The following is a 23704-nucleotide window of genomic DNA, read 5'->3' as shown; positions in this document are numbered from 1 at the left end:
TAAATCACTTATGAAACCACTTAGCACTATTTAAAGAAAACTTGTTTTTGGAAATACTGAATTGACAGCAAGGTGATCTGAGTGTCTCCCACCATAACGGTTTCTATGTGCAAAACGTGCTTATGTTTGTAGGTTTATTACAAAAAATGGTGCAATAATCAGTAATTGTCAATTTTGTCACTAAATACTACACCAAATACAGAATAAATAGCACCACTAAATTTCTTGTAAAAACTGGTTATTATAAAGTTATTTTAAAATTTATAAGTTCAACCATTTGGTTTCCTATAGCAAACAAAATAAACAAACTTCCTCTTTTATATATATATAGATTAACCTTTGGTGGTGTAAGGTCATAGTTGGCCAGTATAATTCTAGTGATATGGAAATGATTAATAAAACAAACTAATTTTTTTGTTAACAAATAGATCAATCTAATCAGTGCTGAAGATTATAGGCTACTCGAATACTTTTAATGGAGATTTCTAAATTAAATTTTTAAGGTTCTCTATTCTCTGTATGATTAGAAAATTGGAGGTTGAGAAATTTTAAGATCTAAAAAAAAAGAAATAGGTGTTGCAGATGTTGTTGTTTTTTTTCACAGTTTCACTCGGCATTTCATTGTAATATAATAAGTTTCAATTTCTTTTACTTATATATATTACCAAGAAGCAGTTATTCTTTCATAAGTTGGGTCTTTGAACTATGGATTTTTTTTTTCCATTGAGCAATCAGCAACAGATATGTGTTTGTGGTATGGTTAGTGTGAGAGAGTGAAATAAGCAGATAAAATATTTGATAAAGCTTATCATTAACAAATAATGTAAATGATGCATATAGTAGCATAAGCAAAAGATAAGGCTGATCACAAATCGATGTAGTCTCTATGATAGACATTTGTATATTATAAGCTGAATAACTTGAGTGTATGTGTACATTGAAGTAATCAGGCCAGAAATAATAAACTATTAAATTGGAGGAATATTTTTTGATTTTCTTGTAAAATTATGTATGATAGACTATAATACTTTTTTTACTTTATGCCAGTTATCAGATATTTACAAGTGCAATATGTTTTTTTCTGTAAAATACATGCGTGCTTCAGTAAACTGTATATTTATTACTTTATAATCATGTTTGATTTGCTTATCAAGTGACCATTTCTAATTTTTTAGCTAGTCTTTTTTTTTTCCAAAGAGATATGAATGTGTATACAACTGTTATACTAAAAAACAGTCTTTAGAAGAAGGACATTTGCCTGGAATATCTGCAGTTTAGTAAAATATTTGTGTGTGTGTGTGTGTTTTGCCAATTTTCAGTCAGCTTTTTCAATCCTTCTTGTAGTACATCCTTTTCTTTTGACTGTTTGCTTGAGCTGTCTTTATGCTTTACAGTGTAGTCTGTAAACACAGTTATAGCTTTCATAATAATTTCTTCTGGATGTACAAATAAACATATATTTCTCTGTTCATTAGTCACATGTTGAAATAAAATAGATGTCATGTGTATAACTAAGTCTCCCTGTTGTGAAAATACCAAGTATAGAAATGTTGTGTAATCTGAAGTTACAGTTTAGGAATATTAATTTTTACTAATTTTGTCATTTAAAATACAACTTGCCGAGCTACATAATGTAAATGTGTTTCAGTTATTTTGTGATACATATATGTATATGCAATATGTACTACTGTACTAGCACAGTTAATGATTCATAAGTTTCAAAGGTATTGACAGCAGCATGGTGTGAAACTGAATTGACAAGAAGTGGCAACTTTTTGGAAAGTGAATAAATAAAAGATATGTGTATTACATACATGTAGTTAAGCTGATCTGCTAGGAAATGGCTTTTTAATTGCTAATAATGTCCTTCAATTATGAAAAATCATTAATCTTATAATACTGCTTGTTGTCTTTGTTAAGCTTAAGAGTTATTTCTGTTACAATATCTTACCTTTTCTTGACTAGCACTGCCTTCTGTTGGTGTAAATTTTCAATTCCCACTTCTGTATATCCACATGCAAATGATCATGCAGAAGCTCTCTACCAATAGATGCAAGACACCACTCCTGTTGTAACCAGTGCCCTATTCACATCTGCACTCATTAATCACTTCTTGATTGGCAGTAGTGCTGGTTTTTGCTCACAGATATGTCAATGTTTTCCATTATACTTCTGACTTAGTTTTGTTTTACTATTTATTTAAATTTTCACATTTTGGTATTGTGCAAAGTTGTTTATTTTTTCCAACTTTTTCTTACTTTTTCAGGGCCTTTTTGCTAGTGTATTGTGGATCCCAATCTGTGGCAAGTGGTGCCTGACCAGTTATACTTTTTTTTTTGTTGAAATACCACATTGTCCTTCCATGCTCAATGTCAATTACGTTGTAACCCTTCCTACTGTGGACCCTATGTACAATTCCAGATGCTGTCAAATGTTGATTGTGTGGCTCTGTTTTATTTTTATCTATGACTAAACTATTATGTTGCAAGTTTGGCTTCTGCACACCGTAGAGATAGGATGTTTCATAGAACTGCTAGCAGTTCTCTCTAGTGGTTTTTGCTTCATAAATATGTTAATTTCAGACTGTACACTCATGGACTAACATGAGTAAAGCAGACACAGATTGCTGCCCATCTCTGATGCTCCGTGTCGTTGAGACTTTTTCTACTGTGGATCTAATGTACAATTCCAGTTGCTGCCAAGTTTTGGTTGATCTACGCCGTCGATGTGGTAGCTCTGTTTTTCAAAATAGGGTATTGCAGTCACCTTTTGCACTGTCTCCGGTGATACAGTCCTCTGGACTCTCAGACACATTTTTTTCTCCCTTTTATTCTTGTGGAGTATGGGAGTCCTTACCAGTTCCAAGTCGCTGGGGTAGTGGACCATGAAGACCTGTCCTCCTGAATCATGAATCATACCACTCAGTTGAGAGTAGGGCAGTGGCGTTCTGCAGTCGTTGCTGGTGTATCTCACTTCCTAATGCGCACCTGATGTACAATTCCAGATGCTGCCAGGTTTTGGTTGTAGCACCACACCATATTCTTTTCCATATATTTGACCGATTGTTTTTTCCTATCATGGCATTCCTTCTTTCTACCATCCTCTAGATGTACATTCCTGGTGTATCTTGTTTTGGGGTTAGATGGCCTGGTCATGATTAGTATTGTGTGGATGGTGTGACATCCTCCTTACTGTAGATCTGATGTACAATTCCAGATGTCACCAAGTTCTGGTTAAGCACTTCACCATGTTACATATATATCTATTATTACTGTTTGCCCCCTCAGGCTGAGACGTTCCTCCTCCCTACTTTCCTCCGATGTACATTCATGGTGGGTCCAATGTTGGGCCAGTAAGTAAGTCCTCACATGTGTGCTGGCTGGTATCCCTTCTCCAACTGCAGAATGGATGACAAATGCTCACCACTGCCAGGTTTTGGACTGGAGATACACCCTAGGTTTGCAGTCCCTCTTCATACCATCTGCTGGATGTCAGTTTCAGGCAGATTTGTGTTAGTTGTCGCTGGACGCATCACGTGTCTTCCCGCTTATGTATGGCCAAATATATTCTGCCTATATTCTGGAAGTACCATACCCATTGCTGTCAAGTTTTGGACTGGAAATGTCATCCCGCTAGGGCATTCCACCTTCCTACCATCTGGTGGATGGTGTTTCCTGGGAAGTGGATTTTGAAGTAAAGAGGTAGGGGATCCTCTACCTACCATGGATCTGATGTACCATTCCAGATACCACCTGATGTTGGATGGGGTTGAACTACCACTACATTTTGTCATGCCCTAGCCATCCGACACCCAGGAGTCTCATTCATCATTCATACATATTCTGGGATCCCTTCATGTTCTTCTGCCTTTTATATTTGTGATGTGACATGGTCATAAATGAGCAAAGAGTATACCTGGATCAGATGTGGTGCAGTCTCCTGCTGAGGTGTGATGTTTTCTCGTTTGGTTCCAAACCTCCTGGTCTCTCTTTAGGTGCTTCCTAAAGGGGATAATTTTTTTTTATCAGCCCTCCACCAGTTCAATGTGGGATTCTAGCTATTTTGTGAGAAGAGGTAAGATATCGTATCAGAAGTTAGCATTTTCCTACACAGAAAATGTATTTCCTGCAGATACTTACCTCCGCTCACATTTCCCAGTAAGCTCCCCCCACTTCCGATGATATATGGTGTAGACCTTCTGACCAATCTCAGAATGATTAATGAGTGCAGTAGGGCACTTGTTATGATAGGAGTGGTGTCTCACATCTATTGGTGGAAAGCTGCTGCATGTGGATATGCAGAAGTGGGAGGTGGAAGGCTAGGGGCATGCATTGAAAATTTGCTCTGATAGAGGCCAGTGCTGATAGAGAAAAGCTATTTTGTGAGAGGAGGTAAGTATCTGTCGGAAATACATTTTCAATGTAGGAAAATGCTAACTTTGACAGCGCCCTAATTTATCGTATTAAAGCATAAAATATTTTAAATCCTATCCCACTTAGTTAATAAATACAGGATAAGTATATACTTGAAGTTGAGTGAAGAAAAAGCAAAAGAATTAATTTGTTATAAAAACCTGATTAATTGTACTTGATCTCTCGATAACACATTTTTCTTTTCTTTTTTTTTTGTAAAAATTTATGTGCCCACTTTATTTTAATTTTGGGAAACATACTACTTAAAAAAACTTTTGTTTTTGGATGTAATTTCCAAAGCAAAATTTTTTAATTAATGAGGGTATATTAAAGTATTAAAAGTTTTACTGAAATAAAACCAGTTTTAATTTTACTTTTGTACACAAGCATAGAGCAGATATTAATTTAAGGCTAACAATTAAGCTTAGTCCTGTGTATCCATATGTAGGTACAACCAGTGACCCTCAGAGAAATTCCTAGACCTGGTGCCCCCAACTACTAGAACCCCCTATTGGCCATAATTTTTCTCTCTTTCAAAGTTTACTTTTCTAAATTTAATCTTACTGTTCTTACCTTTGCCCCTTTACCAACCCACCACACCCACACACCTATCCCATCATTAACGTCATCTTTAATCCCTTTTACCATTACTAAACTTTCTGTATTTCTCTCACATTCTTTTGTTCCATTTCCTCTTCATCCCCCCTTCCTCCTGACCCTAGTCCTTGATGCTTTTGCACCAGGAGACCCCTGCCCTGATGGGCCTTGGATACAATGTAATAAACTATACTAGAAGACCGTTCATCATATTATGAACTGTTATGCCCAACATGTAGATATACAACTGATATGAACAAGTTTTTTTTTTAGCTAGATATACATTCAACCAGTTGTTTAAAATATCTAAACTTAAATTAGCCAAATATGTTAATATTGAAATACATACATACATACATTATACCTACAAATAAATGTTAAACGATATCCCAGAAATTATATGTCTGTGCACGTATTAATATTCATTAGCATACATACACGTAAAGCTAGGCAATTAATGGAATTAGCTAATCAGTTATTCTCACGTGAGACTTGGATAGTTTAATAATCGAAAATATCAATAATTGGAAACACTAATTTTGATCAGTTGATAATTTTTGTGAATCATGACACTAATTAATTAATCTGTACATCCTTTGATTAATTTAAAATAATAATGAGATACCATAATGACAATATTATGATTACTTGGCTAGCTGGAATAATTAAAAACATTGTACAATTGGAAATGCTAATCTCAATTAGTTGTTTATTTTCCTAACAATTTATATAATCAATGCTCATAAGTAATAGAGTTACTTTCCCAGCTCTATCTGCAACTGTACTTTGTAGTATTTATTTTACTTAGCATGTTTTAAGTATAGTAAACTAATAGAAAATAAATTTCTGCTTGGTTCAGCTTTATTTCTCAATTCTAAAAAGAAATAGAGGGATATAACAATTTAAAGTTTAAGAAACTTAGAAGTAATGGTATATATATTTACAGTTGTAATGCTTAGTACAACCTGGAGGTGATCGTTTTACTTCTAAGAGGTAATACTGTTTGGCAAAGCTTGCTGTTTATTAGAATTCAGGTTTTTTCAAATGTTTGTTTCTGAGGAACACCTATTGGCCAAATTCTTTGGTGCACACTGTGGTATGGGCATGACTTTTCTACAATCTTTACACTTACAAATACAGATATAAGTGAATAATATACATGTATATAATTATTAGATCATCAAGAAATTAATGTTGCATTTTGGAACACTTTCATTAACCACCTCCCCAAAAAATGTATATCATGTATAATAGTTAAATGAACCACCTAAACATCATGTTAGTGTAGCCTATATAATGTGTAAAGTTTAGTATACTCTAATCCCTTATAGTGATCACACACGATGAGACACACATTCAACATGTAATGCTGTTTGAATACAAGAAGTGAAACAATGCCTCTGTAGCCACAAAGAATATCAAAGAAGTTTATGGAAATGTTTTGAACATTCATAGTGTCAATGATGGTTCAGCAAAGTTTGTTCAGGTAACTTTAGCCTTAAAAACTGTGATGGGAGAGGTTGACATGATGGAATTGATATTGATGGTCTGAAGATGCTTGTTGAGTCTAACCCAAGACAATACACTTGTGAAATGGCCTTGAAATTGTATGCATCTAAGGAATATGGTAAACAAAAACCATAAAGAAGGTGTTTGGGTGCCTCACAAACTCTCAGATGATCATCGTTTCCAAGGTATAAACGTTGCTTCATTTCTCTTCTGGCACATAATGTGTGTGTGAACCATATTTGAACAGAATTGTCACTGGTGATGAAAAATGGATTCTCTATGTGAATATTAAATGCCAAAAACAATGGCTTAGTCCTAGACAAAAACCACTTCCGACCACAAAACCTGGACTCCATCCGCAGAAAGTGATGCTTTACATTTGGTGGGACATCAAAGGAGTTATTCATTTCAAACTCTTCAATCCACAGTGAACTATCAATGCAGAGATCTATAGTCAGCAACTGGAACATTTAAATCCAGCTTTTCATCAGAAATGCTCTTCACTCGTCAATCAGAAAGGTGTTCTTTGCCCTCAGATTTCAAAGTTACCCGAGGGTATTTCATCCACAGTTGTGAAATCAGATAGAGAACTCTGTCCTCAAGCCATAGCTTAAGAATTGAGAGTGGTGGATGTGTTGCTGTTGGTTCAAATTTGTCCCTAGTTGCCCCATTTTATGATATTCCATAAATTGTTACTAGTGGTGTGCTGTATTTACCATGCACATGAACAAGTGATTACCAGAAGAATCTGTATTTTGATATTAAATAAGTAAGTTTTTGAGTCCTGTTGATGAACCCACATGTTGAACAAACCCTAATATCTTATGAGATGTGAAGAGTACACATTATGGTGGAAAATTTATTTCAAAATTAAACTGTTTTGTTCTATTAAAGATTTTGAAATTAAGTGTTGGCTGTGAGCTGTCTGTAATTTTAAACTTCTTTTTTTTTCATTAAGGAGTAATTTATGGTGGGTATAAAATATATACATACAGTGTAGTAGTGTCAAGAAAATCTAAATTTCTAGGTTTAGATGTTAAGAGGTTTACGGTAATTGTTATAAATTATGTTTAAAAATTTATTCTAAAAACATTTAAATAAACAATCTGTGGATTGAAGTTGCCTTCCATTTATATTGTTTATATCTGTTGAAAAAACATGCTAATTAAAATGAACAAATTTTTGGTCAAGTAAAAATAAGCTGCTTGGAATATTTAATGTACAACTGTCATAGTTTTTGTGAGGAGTTCTATTATAAAAAGCTATTATACTTACCAATGCAAGCAACAACTTAACAAAGTTCTTAAGTAATGTCTGTTTATTTGAATAGACTAGGTAAATACTTGATGCAGCAGTTATAAATCTTTATTTTTAAGATGATTTATGTAGTTAGAGTAAAAATCATTTAAGTGTTGTGTAATTTTTCTAGTATTAATATTAGAGTCTGCCTATTGTATTGTTATATAATACTGTGCTTACTTGTGTTATTGTACAATATTTGCTGAAACCATTAATGCTCAAAGATACATGAATATGTTGTAGTGGTGTAACATTTTGACGGATAAAAAAATTATTATTTTCAGTTGTATTTAATGTGTAATGATTGTAAATACTCTGTAATACCTTGTTTAAGAATCTGTACATATCAAAATTATTATGATTGAATTTTCTTGAATATTTAATTATTTTACATTTTTGGCAATGGTGTTGTCAGTTACAGTTTAACCAGTCTGTTAGGTGATATTTAAGCCTTTCTTTTTACCGTGCACTCCATTTTAATATTGCTAAAGAGCTTTATCTGTAGCATGCGAATGAATCCACTTATTTTTATACCATCACAACATAAGCTGTAATGTAAGTCAGCATTTAAAAGTGACATTATTTGTAGGTTTCCAGTAAATACTAACTTAAAAGATAAATATGTAAAAGGTGGTATTTTATGGTCACTTTCTACAGGTAGAATTTCGGTAGTTAGTCAGTTATTTCCTCTAGTACTTGTAAATAAATATCATGTTTTGTTAATGTCTTTGTGGGAAGTAGTTAAGAGTTGAATATTTTTATGTTATTTAAGAATAGTCCTAATTATTGAATAGATGTTTTCCTATTTTTGGACTAATTTTGAAAAAAATTATATTTTTGTTAATAAATGTAACTATACATAACACTTTTTATTTATGAAATTTTTGAAGTAACTGGTGGCAAGTAATATTGCCATGATACAAAAAGATTGTTTGTTTTAAATACTGGTGATTAATTTAATTTGTGAGTGAATATTTTATTATATTTAAGTTTTGTTATAATAAGAGTTAAAAGCAGACGATTGTAGAAGGTTTTGTTAATAACTAATTGGTGTCGAGAATATAGAAAGTGGTCAGACGACTATGTAAAAAAGGTATAAATAGTGTGAGATGAGCGGGAAGCAGCAGACAGACAACAATATACAGATAATAGCAAAAGAGAATATAGCTGTATGAAGTTAAGTACCATAGATATGATAGGCCTAACGATGGACATAGGCCTAACGTTTAATATGTCAACTAACAGTATAAAAAAGTTAAGAAGGATAATTTTATTCCGTCAAAGTGTGAATCTAAAGTAATTGAATGAGAAGAAAGAAGACCAAATGAATTATGGTAACTTGCACCACAACTGTAAGTGAATCATACAGAATAGTAGTATGACTGTAATATAGAGAAGATAATTCAACTTGTCAACTGAAATTCTAAAGGAATTGAATAGGCATAAGTGGACTTTTTACAAGAATAAACTATATATAAATAGTATTTATGATATGTCTGTAATCTATAGTGTGAAGATTTGTTGTACATACATTTAACTTGTTCCGAATATTATTTGAAAACAAGTAAAGTGTTTCTGCTGTTTATTCATCATTGAATTTGTCACTAACAAGTCACAGATACCTACTGTAGAAGAATCCTAAGCCCAACAACATCATAGTATATATATTTATACCATTTAGAAATATAAGTAAAAGCCATTTATTTCGACAATTTTTCATACCACTTTTGCTAATTAAAAGTGATACTGTATTGCAAGGAAAAACAGTTATAATCTTTTAATAAAGTAATGACAGTATTTTGATTGATCATTTGTTAATTGATAGACATTTTGAAGCAACATTTCTCAAAATATTTGTAATCTTTGAAATTTGTTTTCTCTGTCTTAATTGTTTTTTTTAACTGTCTACAGTTCTACTTTATGAGCATTTTCTATGTTAATCTTCCAAGTTTTAAAAATGTATATATCATTGAATGCCTAAGTTTTATATGAATGTAAAATTGTTTATTTTCAGGTAAGAATCTGTACAATAATGAACATGTAGCTATCAAATTGGTAAGTATTAGACTTTTTTGTTAATTGGCAATTACAAAGTAGTATTCAAAGTTTCCATATGCTGTCAAGTGCAATTAACAATGATTTTTATTGCACAGTTTGTCTTTGTTTATCAACAAAAGCTTGTAGAATCTTCAGCATTCAAAAATATTAATATAATTTACTAAAATATTCTAAAATGAATAATGTAAAAGCTCTAGTTTTAGTAAGAACTTTTGTTTATGATGTAATATAATTTTGTCTAACATGGATAAGAGTACATACAAGAGTTGAAGTTTCATACATGATAGCAAATTTATCCATAAATTCAATTTTATAAATTTTAGGACAAAAGTTATTTATAAGAGGGAGAAAATGTCTTCAGAAATTTTTTACCATTGAAAGTTCACGGAGTTTAAAATTATCTTTATCATGTGTTCAACATTTTACAACTTCTTGTAAGTATATACAGTGAAGATCATAAAAGACATTTCATTAGTTTTTTTTCTTGTCAAAGAATAAATGCATAATAAATAATTGATTAGTTATTGTTTTTAAAGAGATGTATATTAAATGAGGATATTATCATCTTTGGTTTTTATTATGATTAGTTATTGTTTTTAAAGAGATGTATATTAAATGAGGATATTATCATCTTTGGTTTTTATTATGATTAGTTATTGTTTTTAAAGGGATGTATATTAAATGCGGATATTATCATCTTTGGTTTTTATTATGATCAGTTATTATTTTTAAAGAGATGTATATTAAATGAGGATAGTATCATCTTTGGTTTTTATTATGATCAGTTATTAATTTTAAAGAGATGTATATTAAATGAGGATATTATCATCTTTGGTTTTTAAAGAGATGTATATTAAATGAGGATATTATCATCTTTGGTTTTTATTATGATTAGTTATTGTTTTTAAAGAGATGTATATTAAATGAGGATATTATCATCTTTGGTTTTTATTATTAGGACAATGTGCACAAACATTTTCACTCCAGGTTTATTCTTATTTGTTGTGACAAATTTTGTACCGGTTTTTGTCTTTGGTGGTTTGGTGAATGTGGTTATAAATGTACTGGCAAACATCCAGCATCAAACAGCTTTGCCTAATGGCACGCAGTTGTGTACATCATACAGCCCACCAAATAACTTGATACATAACGTACATGTAGTCAGATAATCTGATTCAAAACGTATACATTTGCATGTAAAAGCATGCCTCCAAATCTGGACAACTACATAAATCAATTATATATAGTTGTATAATCAGATAACTTGATGCAAAATGTATATATGTGCATGTAACAGCATGTCTTAACTTTGGATAGCTCAATGACTTGGTTATACATAATGGAACAAATAAGCATCGTCTTCATATTTTGAACCCTGCAAATCCAGCAAAAAAATTTTGGTTAATCTTAAGAGTTTTCTAATAAAATTTATGGACAGCACTTTTAGCAATTTGTTAATAGAATTCTGTGCTTGAAGTATATTTAATCTAGATAATGTTTTTGAAACACTGAACAGGATAGTATTTCTAATTTAATTTGTGCCCTGTAATACTAAAAGCACAAGTAAGAAAGCATTTGTAGGTCTGCATTGCTTGGTACATGTACACTGTACTCTTACATATGTTAAAAATTAGACATGAGCAGTGTGCCAATAATAAAAAGAGGAAAAATTAATAGTAAAATATTGCTCAGGATATTAGGGCTAAATCTGGTCAATTTTCAGACAGTTATACAGTCTTTTTCCCAAAAGCAATTTAATTTTAAACTGTAAACTGTATTATAATTTTGTGCATGTATTAATTAAATTGAAAAGTGTACCTATTACAAATATAAAAGATTTGTCCATAGCATTACTCAGATATCATGTAAATCAACTACTTTGAGTTTTCTTTACATTTTACATAAATGACATTATAATAATGATCTACTGTAACTGATACTTGTTAAAATAAAGCACAGCCATAAAGAATTTTGTGAGTGTACTCTAGAACTGGTGTTGATAAAAAATTTTTCACAGAGGTCATTTAATTTTTCCATATTATTTGTCAAGATATTAGTAACAAAAAGTTGATTTTGCTCTGGGTCTTGGTTTGTTTGTTTGACAATATTGTACATAAAATTTTATATTTGACTTCTACTTGTAGCTTTTTAGAACAATTAAAATGGGAAAGAATTTAAAATGTTTTAATTAAATTAATGTTATTAATGTCACACAAAAAAGGACTTTTTGTATAATATTTGTTTCCTATAAAGTATATCTATTACATTTTATACATGGATATTCATGTTTCAAAACAAGAAAATATCTTAGAGAGAGAAGAATTGTAAAATGTAGATCTTTTATTTTTATCATTCAACTTCATGAAAATGATATACACACACACACACACACACACACACACACACACATGAATGTAACTATCATGCTACATGTTGCTGTTAACTGTGTAATTAAAATCAAAAACTTAAAAAAAACTTAAAACTTATAAACTCATTTATAGATCTTATATTGTATAAGTAAAAATTTATTCATGGAAAAGAGGAAATAAACATTCTATAAATTAACTTTGACACCTTACATGTGTATAATAGTTCATTTCAAAACAAAAGATCACTTGAGTTTCATTATACAAAATCAGGTGAATTAACAGTTTTCTTCACAGTGCTGAAAGGCAACAAAAAAAATGTCAGTACACGAGTTGAGTTTTCTCACTATTGTATGTTATAAACCTATTTCATGATAATTGCGAATCCAGTGGATATAAGAATTTAGTAACACGTATAGAAGCAAAGTAAATAAATTACCAAAACAATAAAGGTGTGTTAGGGGTAAAGAGTATCTGTTAGGGTAGTACAATTTCTTGTTTATAAAATATAACAAAAAAAAAGTGAATGATACTGAAGGATTGAGAAATATTTAGAAGTTTATGTTGGTGATGTTGCTGGTAAACCTTCCCGTAGTAGTAACTACTGTAGGTCTAAGGTTTGCACATTGGACATAGAAAATATGCCAATTTGGAAAGTGAAGTTACAATGTTTGTTTTATAAGTAACGGATATATTTTCTTAATATTATCATGAACAACAATAGTGGTTCATAATAGGGATCGCAAGTAATTGCACATAACCCTAATAAAATGTTAGGACAAAAAGCACTGTAAACAGTGAAGATTAAGTTCAAACAACACTTTAAAACCTTTGCTATTGACTGCTAAGGCACAATAAAAGCACTCATGTTAGACTTACAAGGAAAAGAAAATCTGCTCAAAATGGCCTGTTTGTAATTCTTCTCATTATTATTATTATTCTCTTGCCAGCTTACAACTAAAATGGCTTGGTATATAGCACCCAAACTTTTTGTAGAATACCAAATAAGGTACTGTGAAGGTTGTAGGTGTATTGAAAAGTCAATTTGTTTTTTATATATTTTACATACACTAAAAAACATCATAATTCTGGTGTAAATGATGTTATCATTACCCCTTGAAGTTAGCTTTCTTACACATATCTGGTGTTCCCTTGAAAAGTTTAAGTACAGGGTGAAACAGGAATTCTCAACCAATAATAGACGGACATTAGATGCCAGTAACACGTAGGTACTCAATGCTTTGTACACTATACAGTTGCTGTCTGTGGGGAGCCAACCCCTATATTATGTATGAAGTGTAGGAGTAAAAAAAAATCAGTACACATAATATAAAATTTTATTACACACATTCATAGAGTAATTACTTTAAAAGACATTTTATTTGAAAAGGCTGCTTTTCTACTGGCACGATTTTATACCCACTTAGTGGGGTTTTGTCTTAGTCTAGGCATATATTTGCCTATTGCTATGCATTATATATATAGAAAATTTAGTTACATAGAAAATATAAATCCTCACTATATTTTCAAACAAATTTCCATTACAATCCCCAGCAGTAGCTTAACATTTTACATCTCGAACTAATATGATCAAATAGTCAATAGCTATAATAAATCATCATGAACTGCTAGCTACTAGGTATGTTTATTATTGTTACAGTGTATAAAGTTAACTAACTCATCATGTAATCCTTTGCCCATAGTTTAGCATTAAATATTCAGCAAACAAGATAAATAAAAAATAGGGAATTCCAATATGGTACTTACCTATTTTCACAAGATTAGCTATTCTCATTCATTGCTGCCCTCTATATGCAAACATTTCTTTATGCATGCCACAAGCCTTGCACTCCTCCCTTGTTGGAATTAGTAATTCCAACATGTCTCACATGCATCATCTCTTAAGCAATAGTAGCAACTAGTAGTAACTATCGGAAATACATTTTCAGTAGAGGAAAATTATAACTTTAAAAACCTGCAAATAGGGATCATAAAAAAAGTATGGAAACAAGGCTAGAGATATTGCAGACATTATCTACTGAAACTACAAATCCCTATTTTGATTCCACTAAATTTAATTCTAGGTAACAGCATGGAGCCAAAAATAGGGGTTTGTAGTTTGAGTAAGTAATGTCTACAGTATCTCCAGTCTTGTGTCCCGACTTTTTTAGGATCCCTGTTTGCAGGTTTTTAAATTCCCAATTTTTCATTTATTTTGTAAATATTACTCTTGATTTTTCTCAATGAAGAAGTGCTGAGAATCCTGTTTCACAGTTATTTAATAATCCATAAGTACATTTATTGTATGCATAAAAAGTACAGTAGGACTAAAACATTACTTGTACGTAGATAATTTGAAAGTTAATGTAAAAGTAGTAGTACTTTATCAAAAAAAGTATCAAGACATATGTCATGCAAGATAATTTACTGTGATTAAGAAAATAAATATTTATAATATTATATAGTTTCTGAAGTTTTAAATATTTTCTATTCCCATTCCAGGAACCCATGAAATCCAAAGCTCCCCAACTTCACTTAGAGTATAGGTTTTACAAGCTTCTTGGAAATCATGGTAAGTTGTTTGATCATTTGAATGTTAATATTTATAAAATACACAATCCTGTAATAAGGTGGAAAGCTTGCATCAGTGGCTTATTGTAAGATCTAAAAGTTCAAAAATGGTACAGTTAAAACAAGGTATTTCTGACTTCTTTGGTGTACTTGCAAAATCAAGTTTACATGTTTGTTAATTTTTTAAATCTTTACTAAGCAAAGGTTATACAAGTCTGTTATTAGTAATTCCGTGTTCTTATGATTGCATTATTAACCATTAAGATTATCAAATGATAAAGATTTTTCAGAATTTTATGATAGATATGTGTTAAATTTAGATTTCTAAGACAATGTTCCAGTAACCTTGGAAATTGCAGAAACAGTTCTTTCATGTACTTTTGAGTATTAATTTTTGCCTAAAATGATTTTCAAAAAAAAAGTTGATATATATACATTACTAAAAAGCTATGTGATTGAAAGTAAATGGCAAACGTGTGTGTTTTACGTAGCCAGTAGTGTATAGTTGAAATATAATAAACAAAATATATTTAAATTCAGAAGTAAAACGTAACTCAAACATTTTTTAAAGCTATTACATCAACCTTAAGGTGACATCATACAACTGACCACGGTGTACTTACAGTGTTTTTGGAATGTGTCAGAAGATAGATCAGCTTGTCCATTTTTATTGAGATATCTTTGTAAATGAGTAAGATATTCCAAAAACATTACAAGTACACTCGAGATAGGTGTTTATTTATTCATGTTAATTTTCACCTTATTTATTATGTATTGCTTCCAACTGCACTTGGTAATAATGAAAACAAAATCATTAAGCAAAAAGAGTTTTGACATCTTTAAATTAATCTATTCTTAGAATATTCATACTTGTAATATATTTTTAATTACATCACTGTGATAAGGCAGTTTTTATTTTCCTGTTTCTTTCAACTTGTCATTTTGTGTGTGCAATTATGTCTTATTTATTTATATACATGTACTTAAGTTTGTTGCTTAATTGCTGTAAATGTCTGTTCTCTTGTAACTGTATAGACACCACTATTGAATCAGAGTAAGCTTAGAATTTTTATTTAGTCTATACAGAAAAACAAAAAGAACGATTCTGAATTTTTGATTAGTTAAAGTTGAATAGCTTATAATATAGAAAACAACTTACACTGTGTAATGTATTTTTATGGTGCATGATTACATCATCATGGAATATTGTTTAAATGAAAGATTCATTGTATACAGAGGCATAGGAATTATTAAACAATTTTAAAATTGAAAAAGTATTTACCAGTAAAGTACAAAATTAATAAATGTGCTCAGTTCTCTTATCTTTGAAATCTGATGTTGAATGCTATTTTTGTTAAAAAAACTTTATAAATAAACAAATCAGTGATTAAAAGAATAAAAGAGAAGATTAGAGCAAACATGTTTTAGAAACTTATTGCTTAGGTGAATCATAAGAGTTGAACTAAAAGACCCAAGAACAATTTAATGTTAATCAGAAAATAAAGATGAAATAAACTTTCAAAATTTTGAGATAATGCAACAAAATGATTTGTATATATCTTTATACATAACTATATATTTCTACTTAGGTTTTTTTATTTCATTTATATCTTATAGAAGGAATACCAAAAGTATACTATTTTGGGCCTTGTGGGAAGTACAATGCTCTTGTGATGGAACTTTTGGGACCCAGCCTTGAAGACCTTTTTGATCTCTGTGATCGTAAATTTAGTTTAAAGACTGTTTTAATGATTGCAGTACAACTGGTAAGTGTTTAAAAGTATCACTTGATATTTCACACACTTCTTAGAACTTTCTCAAGTGACCACAGATGGCATCAGACTAAGAGTATAACTGACATTATTGCCATATAAATACCACTGAATGAGGTGAGCAAGTTTCTTCATGTTTTTACTATAAAAGTAACAAGCACACTAGCAAACTAAAGAAACACAAGACCTGCTTAATACTTTATCAATGCAAGCTGAAACATCGTACATGCTAATTAAATTAAAACTTAATGTATATTATGGATATTTTGCTAATTTGTGCTGTGCTTCCAGAATACAAGGAAATACTATTTATGTGACTGTATTATAAATTGTTTTTCCCATCAAGTTATATTACGTACTGAATATGTATAGTGTTGTTCTGTTGCTTAAGACATTGGTCAGAAAGTGTTTCTTAAGTAGTTTGCCTTTCAACAAAAAGATGTATACGTCAAATTGATGTAATTTTTTTGTGTCATAATGACATATGTTGTAAAGATTACACCTCTCTTTCACAAGCTGTTTTTGTTGAATGCTTAACCTTAAGGATTTATGATTTTGCTTAAACATATAGGTATGCTATTTTTGTTAGTCATTAATCTCTTGTTTTGTGGTTGAAAAATATTTGCAGGAACTTTTAAGTCAAAACATTATTTTTCTGAAGCCTTTTTTAAAGTTTCGTGGTTTAACTTGTGGCATTCAAAGCTAAAGAAAACACAAAACAAAGTGATAATGACTAATGATCAAGCAACGCAGTGAGCCCTAGTACATGTATTTATTATTCTTTGTGCAATGGAGGGAAGGCTGATTGTTTTTGAACTTCAAGAAGTGGAGATTTTTTTTAGGAAAGAAAGACATCATTCATCATAATAATCAGAAAAGAAATATCTTAGTAACCTGGTGAAAAACCAGAAATAAACATCAGAATACTTGTCTTAATAACTTTCATTGTGTTTGGAAAGAGAGAGCTGAGGTATTTAAATGATATTATTTTCCAACATATAATAATTAATTGTATTTTGGATAAAACAGAAAGTATGAAAAACTATTATATTCACTCCCATAATTTTCATCAGTTTTGTATTTTACATAATTTTCTTTTTAAAGTAATTACTTTTTACTATTAATAATATACTAACTCAAAGATTATAGGATTTGTGATGACTTGTTGTTTATTGATTACTCGTGTTAGCCTAAAACAAGTTTATTAATGTACTGCCATAGAATGTTTTTTGCTTTCTTTGGTTTGTCTTTGCTCTTTTTACATTAGTTACTTATAAGTTTACATATATGTTCTGTAGAAAACAGTAAAAAATTAAACTGTTTACATAAGTTTAAGTACTTAACTGGTGGATTTTTCTCTAAAACTGTTTACATCTAGGCTTAAAAGGTTAGCTCATGCACATATGATAATTCTTAAAATTTTCTTAAGTCTGTTAAATCCTGAATGGTATGAATTGAATTTATGAATTAGTAGAAAAAATAAATACCCGGATATAAACTGTTATGTAACATAACCGTAATAGAACTTAAGATTACAGCTCAAAGCATGAATTGATGTATTACAGTACATTTTTTTATTTTTCTTCTATCAGTTAAAAATGCACACAAATATTTAGATAAAAATTTCCTTTTAAATTGGCAAATTATTAAATGTTGGGCTTACATTAAGAATTTCTACTGGTCATTAGGCCTGACAGTTGTAAAAACCTGTAATTATTGATATATATTGAATATTTTTTGTTGACAATACATGTAATATATATACACTTAAATATTTCTTATGTCTTCTTATTCTAACGAGTTTCTGAATTTTTTGTTCTTAATTCCTCTTTTAACATTTCAGCTTCATCGGATAGAATATGTTCATTCCAAACATCTAATATACCGTGATGTGAAACCAGAAAATTTCCTAATTGGAAGACAGTCAACCAAAAAACAAAATGTTATTCATATAATAGACTTTGGTCTAGCCAAAGAGTACATAGACCCTGAGACTAACAAACACATCCCATACCGGGAACACAAGAGCCTTACAGGAACAGCAAGATATATGAGTATTAACACACATCTAGGAAAAGGTAAAGTTTACAGTTGATTATCTTCAAATTCTACCAAATATTTACTTTTTTTCTTAAACATATTACATTAGAAAAGTTACCTACATGTAAATTTTTAGAAATATACGTAATATATCTAGTGCATTACCGATGAAAATTCAGAGGAAACAACAATTAAACAAAACATTTGCATACCTTATATTAAATGATCATTTACACATTCTTATACATCTGTGCAGCTAATTCTAAGCAACCCCCTCCCAAATCCTACATGGTCTCCCACTAGTGTGGCCCACAGTATGAACATTTGGAAAATGTAAATGTAGATACTTATTTTGTACAGTCCCCTATATGCACATGCCTATTTTCATGTGGATCAATCTAATAAATCCTGAGACCCCCCCCCCAAAAACCAAAACAACAACAAAAAACACTTGATTTAATAAATTTTATGTGAGAAGTGATTACATTGTTTAATGTCACATAAACTAAGCAATTAATCAAAGTTACTATTAAATAATCAAAATTAGTGTTTCCAATAAACACTGTTTTGAATTATTCCAACAATCGATTAATAAAAATTTTGATTATATTGATTGCCATGAAAGTAACCAACTAATTAAAATTAATTTTTCTGGTTATTACTCTTTTCAATTATTCCAGCAATTGATTATTCGAAATTCCACTTATATTGATTTTCATGAAAACAATCAAGTAATCAAAATTAGGGTTTCCAGTTATCAAACAAAGTCTAAGGACAGTTATTTTCAATGAAAAATTATTCTGTTTACTTTTAGTAGAGTTGGTGTCTGTACATTTGTAAGGATAAACCCATAAAATAGTATTAATCATATTTTCTGCTTTTGACAGGTTTCTTACTACATTACACATTTTCAGGTACAACAATTTATGATTAAAAAATCTTAAATTATTGTAGCTGAAGATATCTATCCTGTTAAATGAAGGTTAGTTTGAAAATGTCATTGAAACAACTAAAACAAGCTGAAAATAGGATGAATAACCTCACAGAATAATAAGTTAGTTGAATGCAGTTGATTAATTAGCCTGATGATTAATGAATTAGAAAATTCCACTAATCTAATATTTATACACATGTAAAGATTGTGGATTAGTTATAAAATATCAGAGACCTAAACTGTCTTCTTCCAATATAATGGTTTTAGGTCTAACATGTCTTCCTTCATTATAAGATTTTTTTAGAAAATTCTCTAGTGTTTCATGCTAGTATGTGTGTGCTTTAAAAAAATCTATTATTTATGTTTAGAGATTTTTTTTTATCCTTAAAAAGTGTTAATGTGTAGTTTGTAGGCTTAAATTTCTTATTTACCTTAATAATTTTACCATGTGTAAACATATATTATCTGAGTTTATGATTATTTCAAAGCTATATGTGTATTGGTTGATTTAATAAAGCTTCTTGCCATTTGAATAATTACCTTGAAAATGAAGGCTTAAAGCAATTAAATTTAAACATGCTTATACCAGTTTTTAAAACAAAATGTGCATTATTAATTCAATTAAAGAAATAATGTATTAGTTTACCTGTAGAAGGGCAGGACTGGGCAAGAATAGAAGCCATATTGTTATTGCTCAAATTCACTTGTCATCAGTTTTAAAATACCTTTTCGTTGTAGAATATTAGTACGTTTTCAATTTGAATTTCTTCATGGGTAAAGAAGCTTCTCTAATATTATGATTTTATTGTAATATGGCTATAAATATATTATTTTTTGAAAAGTATGTCCATAGATCATGCCTATGAAGGAAAGGTTTGTTGTTAGTATATATTTTTATATCACTTGGTTCAGTTGTTTTATAGTAAAATGCTTTTGATTATAAACAAAATGAAAGAAAATTATGCAATTTTAAGTCTAATGAATGAAAGCTTATAAATACTTTTGTGATTATAGAACTTGTTTTTAATCAACTTTGTTTTCAGAGCAGAGTAGGCGAGACGACTTGGAAGCATTAGGCCACATGTTTATGTATTTCCTTCGGGGCAGCTTACCTTGGCAAGGGTTGAAAGCAGACACACTCAAGGAACGGTACCAAAAAATAGGAGATACCAAGAGAGCCACATCTGTTGAAATACTTTGTGAGGGGTATCCAGGTATGTGTTACTAGTTACAATTTAAAATGTCTTAAATTAAATATTTGTGTGCACTAAAAAAATATCATAGGCAATATGTTTCTTCTTGACTTTGGGTTTATTAAAAAAATGTCTTTCACAAAAGCTATATATGTATGTATATAGTTGATTATTCTGTTAGTCAATTATTTTCACAGATGTAAAAGTGCAGCTGTTTGAATGCTGTTTCTTAAAATGTATTTAATTAAATCTTTCAGTGTTATAAGTTTCATTAATAAGTTAATTTGCACTTGAAAATAAACAAAAAATACTGTTCAATCATGATCAAGTGATACTTGAATCAATGAAGTTATAAAGAAATTTTTTTATCAAAATCCTTGTTTCAACTTGGATATTTTCATATGTTAGTATTCTTTTGCATATATAAATAGCATTTCATACAACCATTTTTTATCTCTCATTGTCCAGCCCAACTGATGAGTTCTGGTATTGAACAAAAATTATTAGGCAGCAACTTTTGTGAGACAAAAGATTGACCTCAAATGCTATTTTTTTACACACTGATTTTGAGCCGCAATGGAAAAATTAAGTGGAATGTGGAAAGTAACATCTGCAATTAACTTGTTTTTATAACAATTTTAGTCCTATTGGTTTTTCCAATACTTAGCTGTCTTTTGGTATTTAAACTGTAATTTTCACATTTAGCGGTTTGTTATTAGTTTATATCACTAAATCTGACCACAACTAAGATATTTTTTTTTCTAGTGATTTTATTTTGAAATTTGGGTCAACATTTACAAGACAGTTTAATGCAAATGTTGCTAACAGACAAAAATACTTGAAACAGGTGCCCTTGAATTTGTTTTAACATCAGAGATGTCATTCATAAAAAATACTTTTGGTCTTTTACTAGCATTAGTTTTTAGCGATATTATGTGTAGTTTTGTGAAAATATGAATTGTTCTGATAGTCTAGCATTTTATCACAGTGAAAAAACGCATGAGGTAATTATTTTTTATGGAGAAAAGAAAGAATATAGTATGTAATTTGAAACCTCCAAATCCTTCTTAAAAAATGTGTTAAGTATCTTATGGGTACTGTACAAAAAGTACTGACAAGTTTGCACATAGATTGTTGTAATGTTGTTGGCAGAAAATGGCTACTAAAGAACAAACCATGTCTGTTTGTGTTTAATGCAGCTTGGAATGTTCAGAATCTGATTCTACCACCACTAGAGATTGTTAGAAATATCTGGATTCATAGTAACATTTACAAAATTTAAATAAAATTTATGAAGCAAATTAAATCATTTTTTATATTTTTTTCAGTTACACTGTGTGATTAGGTGTATATATATGAGTATTGATTTAAGGAACATGTACATAATGATATGTAGAAATTTTTTTTGAGTGAATAACCAGGTTTTATGAATCAAATATTATACTGTGGAATTTCACTTACTAGATAAATTTTTATTTCAAGCTCTAAAATGAAAGAAAAATTTCCATCGGATGACGACAAACATGCTACAATGCATTATCAAGCACAGTGTTAGGCCTAATTATAATCTGGTAATTACAATCATGATAATTTGCTAAAAATTTGAAACTGTTGTATTTTTTTTATAGAAAAAAGAGGATGTATTTTTTATAGACATTATGGGGTTCCATATATTTTCAGTAATCCACATGTGTTTCCTATGCTGTTTGCTGTTTTTATTTCATTTTGATAATATAAAATGTTTTAAAATAAAAAGAAATTGGCACCACTGTCCTAGACTGTTGAATAGCTGCATTTAATTTTTCGTCCACCAGAGGAATTGGCCACATATCTTAGATATGTGAGACGACTTGATTTCTTTGAAACTCCTGACTACGATTACCTTCGAAAACTGTTTCAAGATCTCTTCGAACGAAAAGGTTATATAGATGATGGAGAATTTGACTGGACAGGCAGACAGTTGGTATGTAAAAGTGCTAATGCTATAAAGTTATGCAAAATATGTTTATAACTCTGAAACCTGTAGTAAAGTGTATGAAAATGTTTTTGTTTTTTGTACTAAAGGTGAAAAATCTGATTTCATAATTATAAAACAGATAGTAAACTATACAATTTTTCTTTATAGTATTAAAAATATACTGACAGTGTGTTGTACATAAACTTGATTTCATCATTAAACAATTCATTATAGCTTTAATGATGTTGATTTATAATCTTTGACTCATTCACCAAGAATAGAAAGATATTTGTAATAATAAGGTTTTTAATGGATAAAAACAACTGTAAAAAACCTCAACTATTCTAATTCACCTCTGTATAGCTTAGATGATCTTGTGCATCGTATTTGTTTTGGTAAACACTGAACAATATCCTTAATGATTAAGGATATCAATAAAAAACAGTAATGAATTAAAAAAAGACCCAAAACTTGAGTGCTTTTGAATAGTTTTCTATTATTCAGGAGAATAAAGGATAATAATTAGTAATTATTCTCCTGAAGAAGAATAGTCAACTATTCAATAGTGCTCGAGTTTTTTGTTTTTTTTAATTCATTGTACCTTTTGTGTGTGATTCTGTTTGCTAACTCTTTTATCAGAATTAATAAAAAAACAGTGAAAATTTTTTTTATAACTTTCTAAGGATATAATTACTGTTTTGTTTAGTAACATGTCTTAAACTCCAATATTAGTAATATTGTTTTGCAATTTGATTCCAACTTTTCATCTGCATCTTTTAGCCTTTTACCTCACTATGTTCCCTTACATGACTATGTTGTATTTTCTTACATGTTCATGGGCCAACAATGCCTTGCAAAAGTATTCACCCCCTACCAATAATGTCACATTTTGATGAAATACAAATAATGTAAGCAGTATTTTTTATTAACTTGTTTTTATTCAAAACTCTAATGATCAGACTTAACACTGTTATGTGCAATGGAGGTTCAATGTCA

The 23704-nt window shown here is 30.1% G+C and overlaps 1 protein-coding gene across 2 annotated transcripts in view; it reads left to right on the top strand.

Moving 5' to 3' along the window:
• The window catches only part of LOC106459559 (casein kinase I-like), a 51677-nt gene that overhangs the window by 13228 nt on the left and 14745 nt on the right, over positions 1–23704 (top strand). For both annotated transcript variants that reach the window (XM_013919185.2, XM_022386065.1), the window contains exons 2-7: positions 9832–9872; positions 14744–14813; positions 16430–16578; positions 18428–18662; positions 20602–20772; positions 22566–22714. In XM_013919185.2, coding sequence (XP_013774639.1) covers positions 9832–9872; positions 14744–14813; positions 16430–16578; positions 18428–18662; positions 20602–20772; positions 22566–22714 — 815 coding nt within the window. The remainder of the gene's footprint in view (positions 1–9831; positions 9873–14743; positions 14814–16429; positions 16579–18427; positions 18663–20601; positions 20773–22565; positions 22715–23704) is intronic.

This window comes from Limulus polyphemus, unplaced genomic scaffold (assembly GCF_000517525.1).
Source record: "Limulus polyphemus unplaced genomic scaffold, Limulus_polyphemus-2.1.2 Scaffold627, whole genome shotgun sequence".
Taxonomy (NCBI): domain Eukaryota; kingdom Metazoa; phylum Arthropoda; class Merostomata; order Xiphosura; family Limulidae; genus Limulus; species Limulus polyphemus.
The sequence above is the reverse complement of the archived record's forward strand: the minus strand, read 5'-3'. Positions and strand labels throughout refer to the sequence as shown.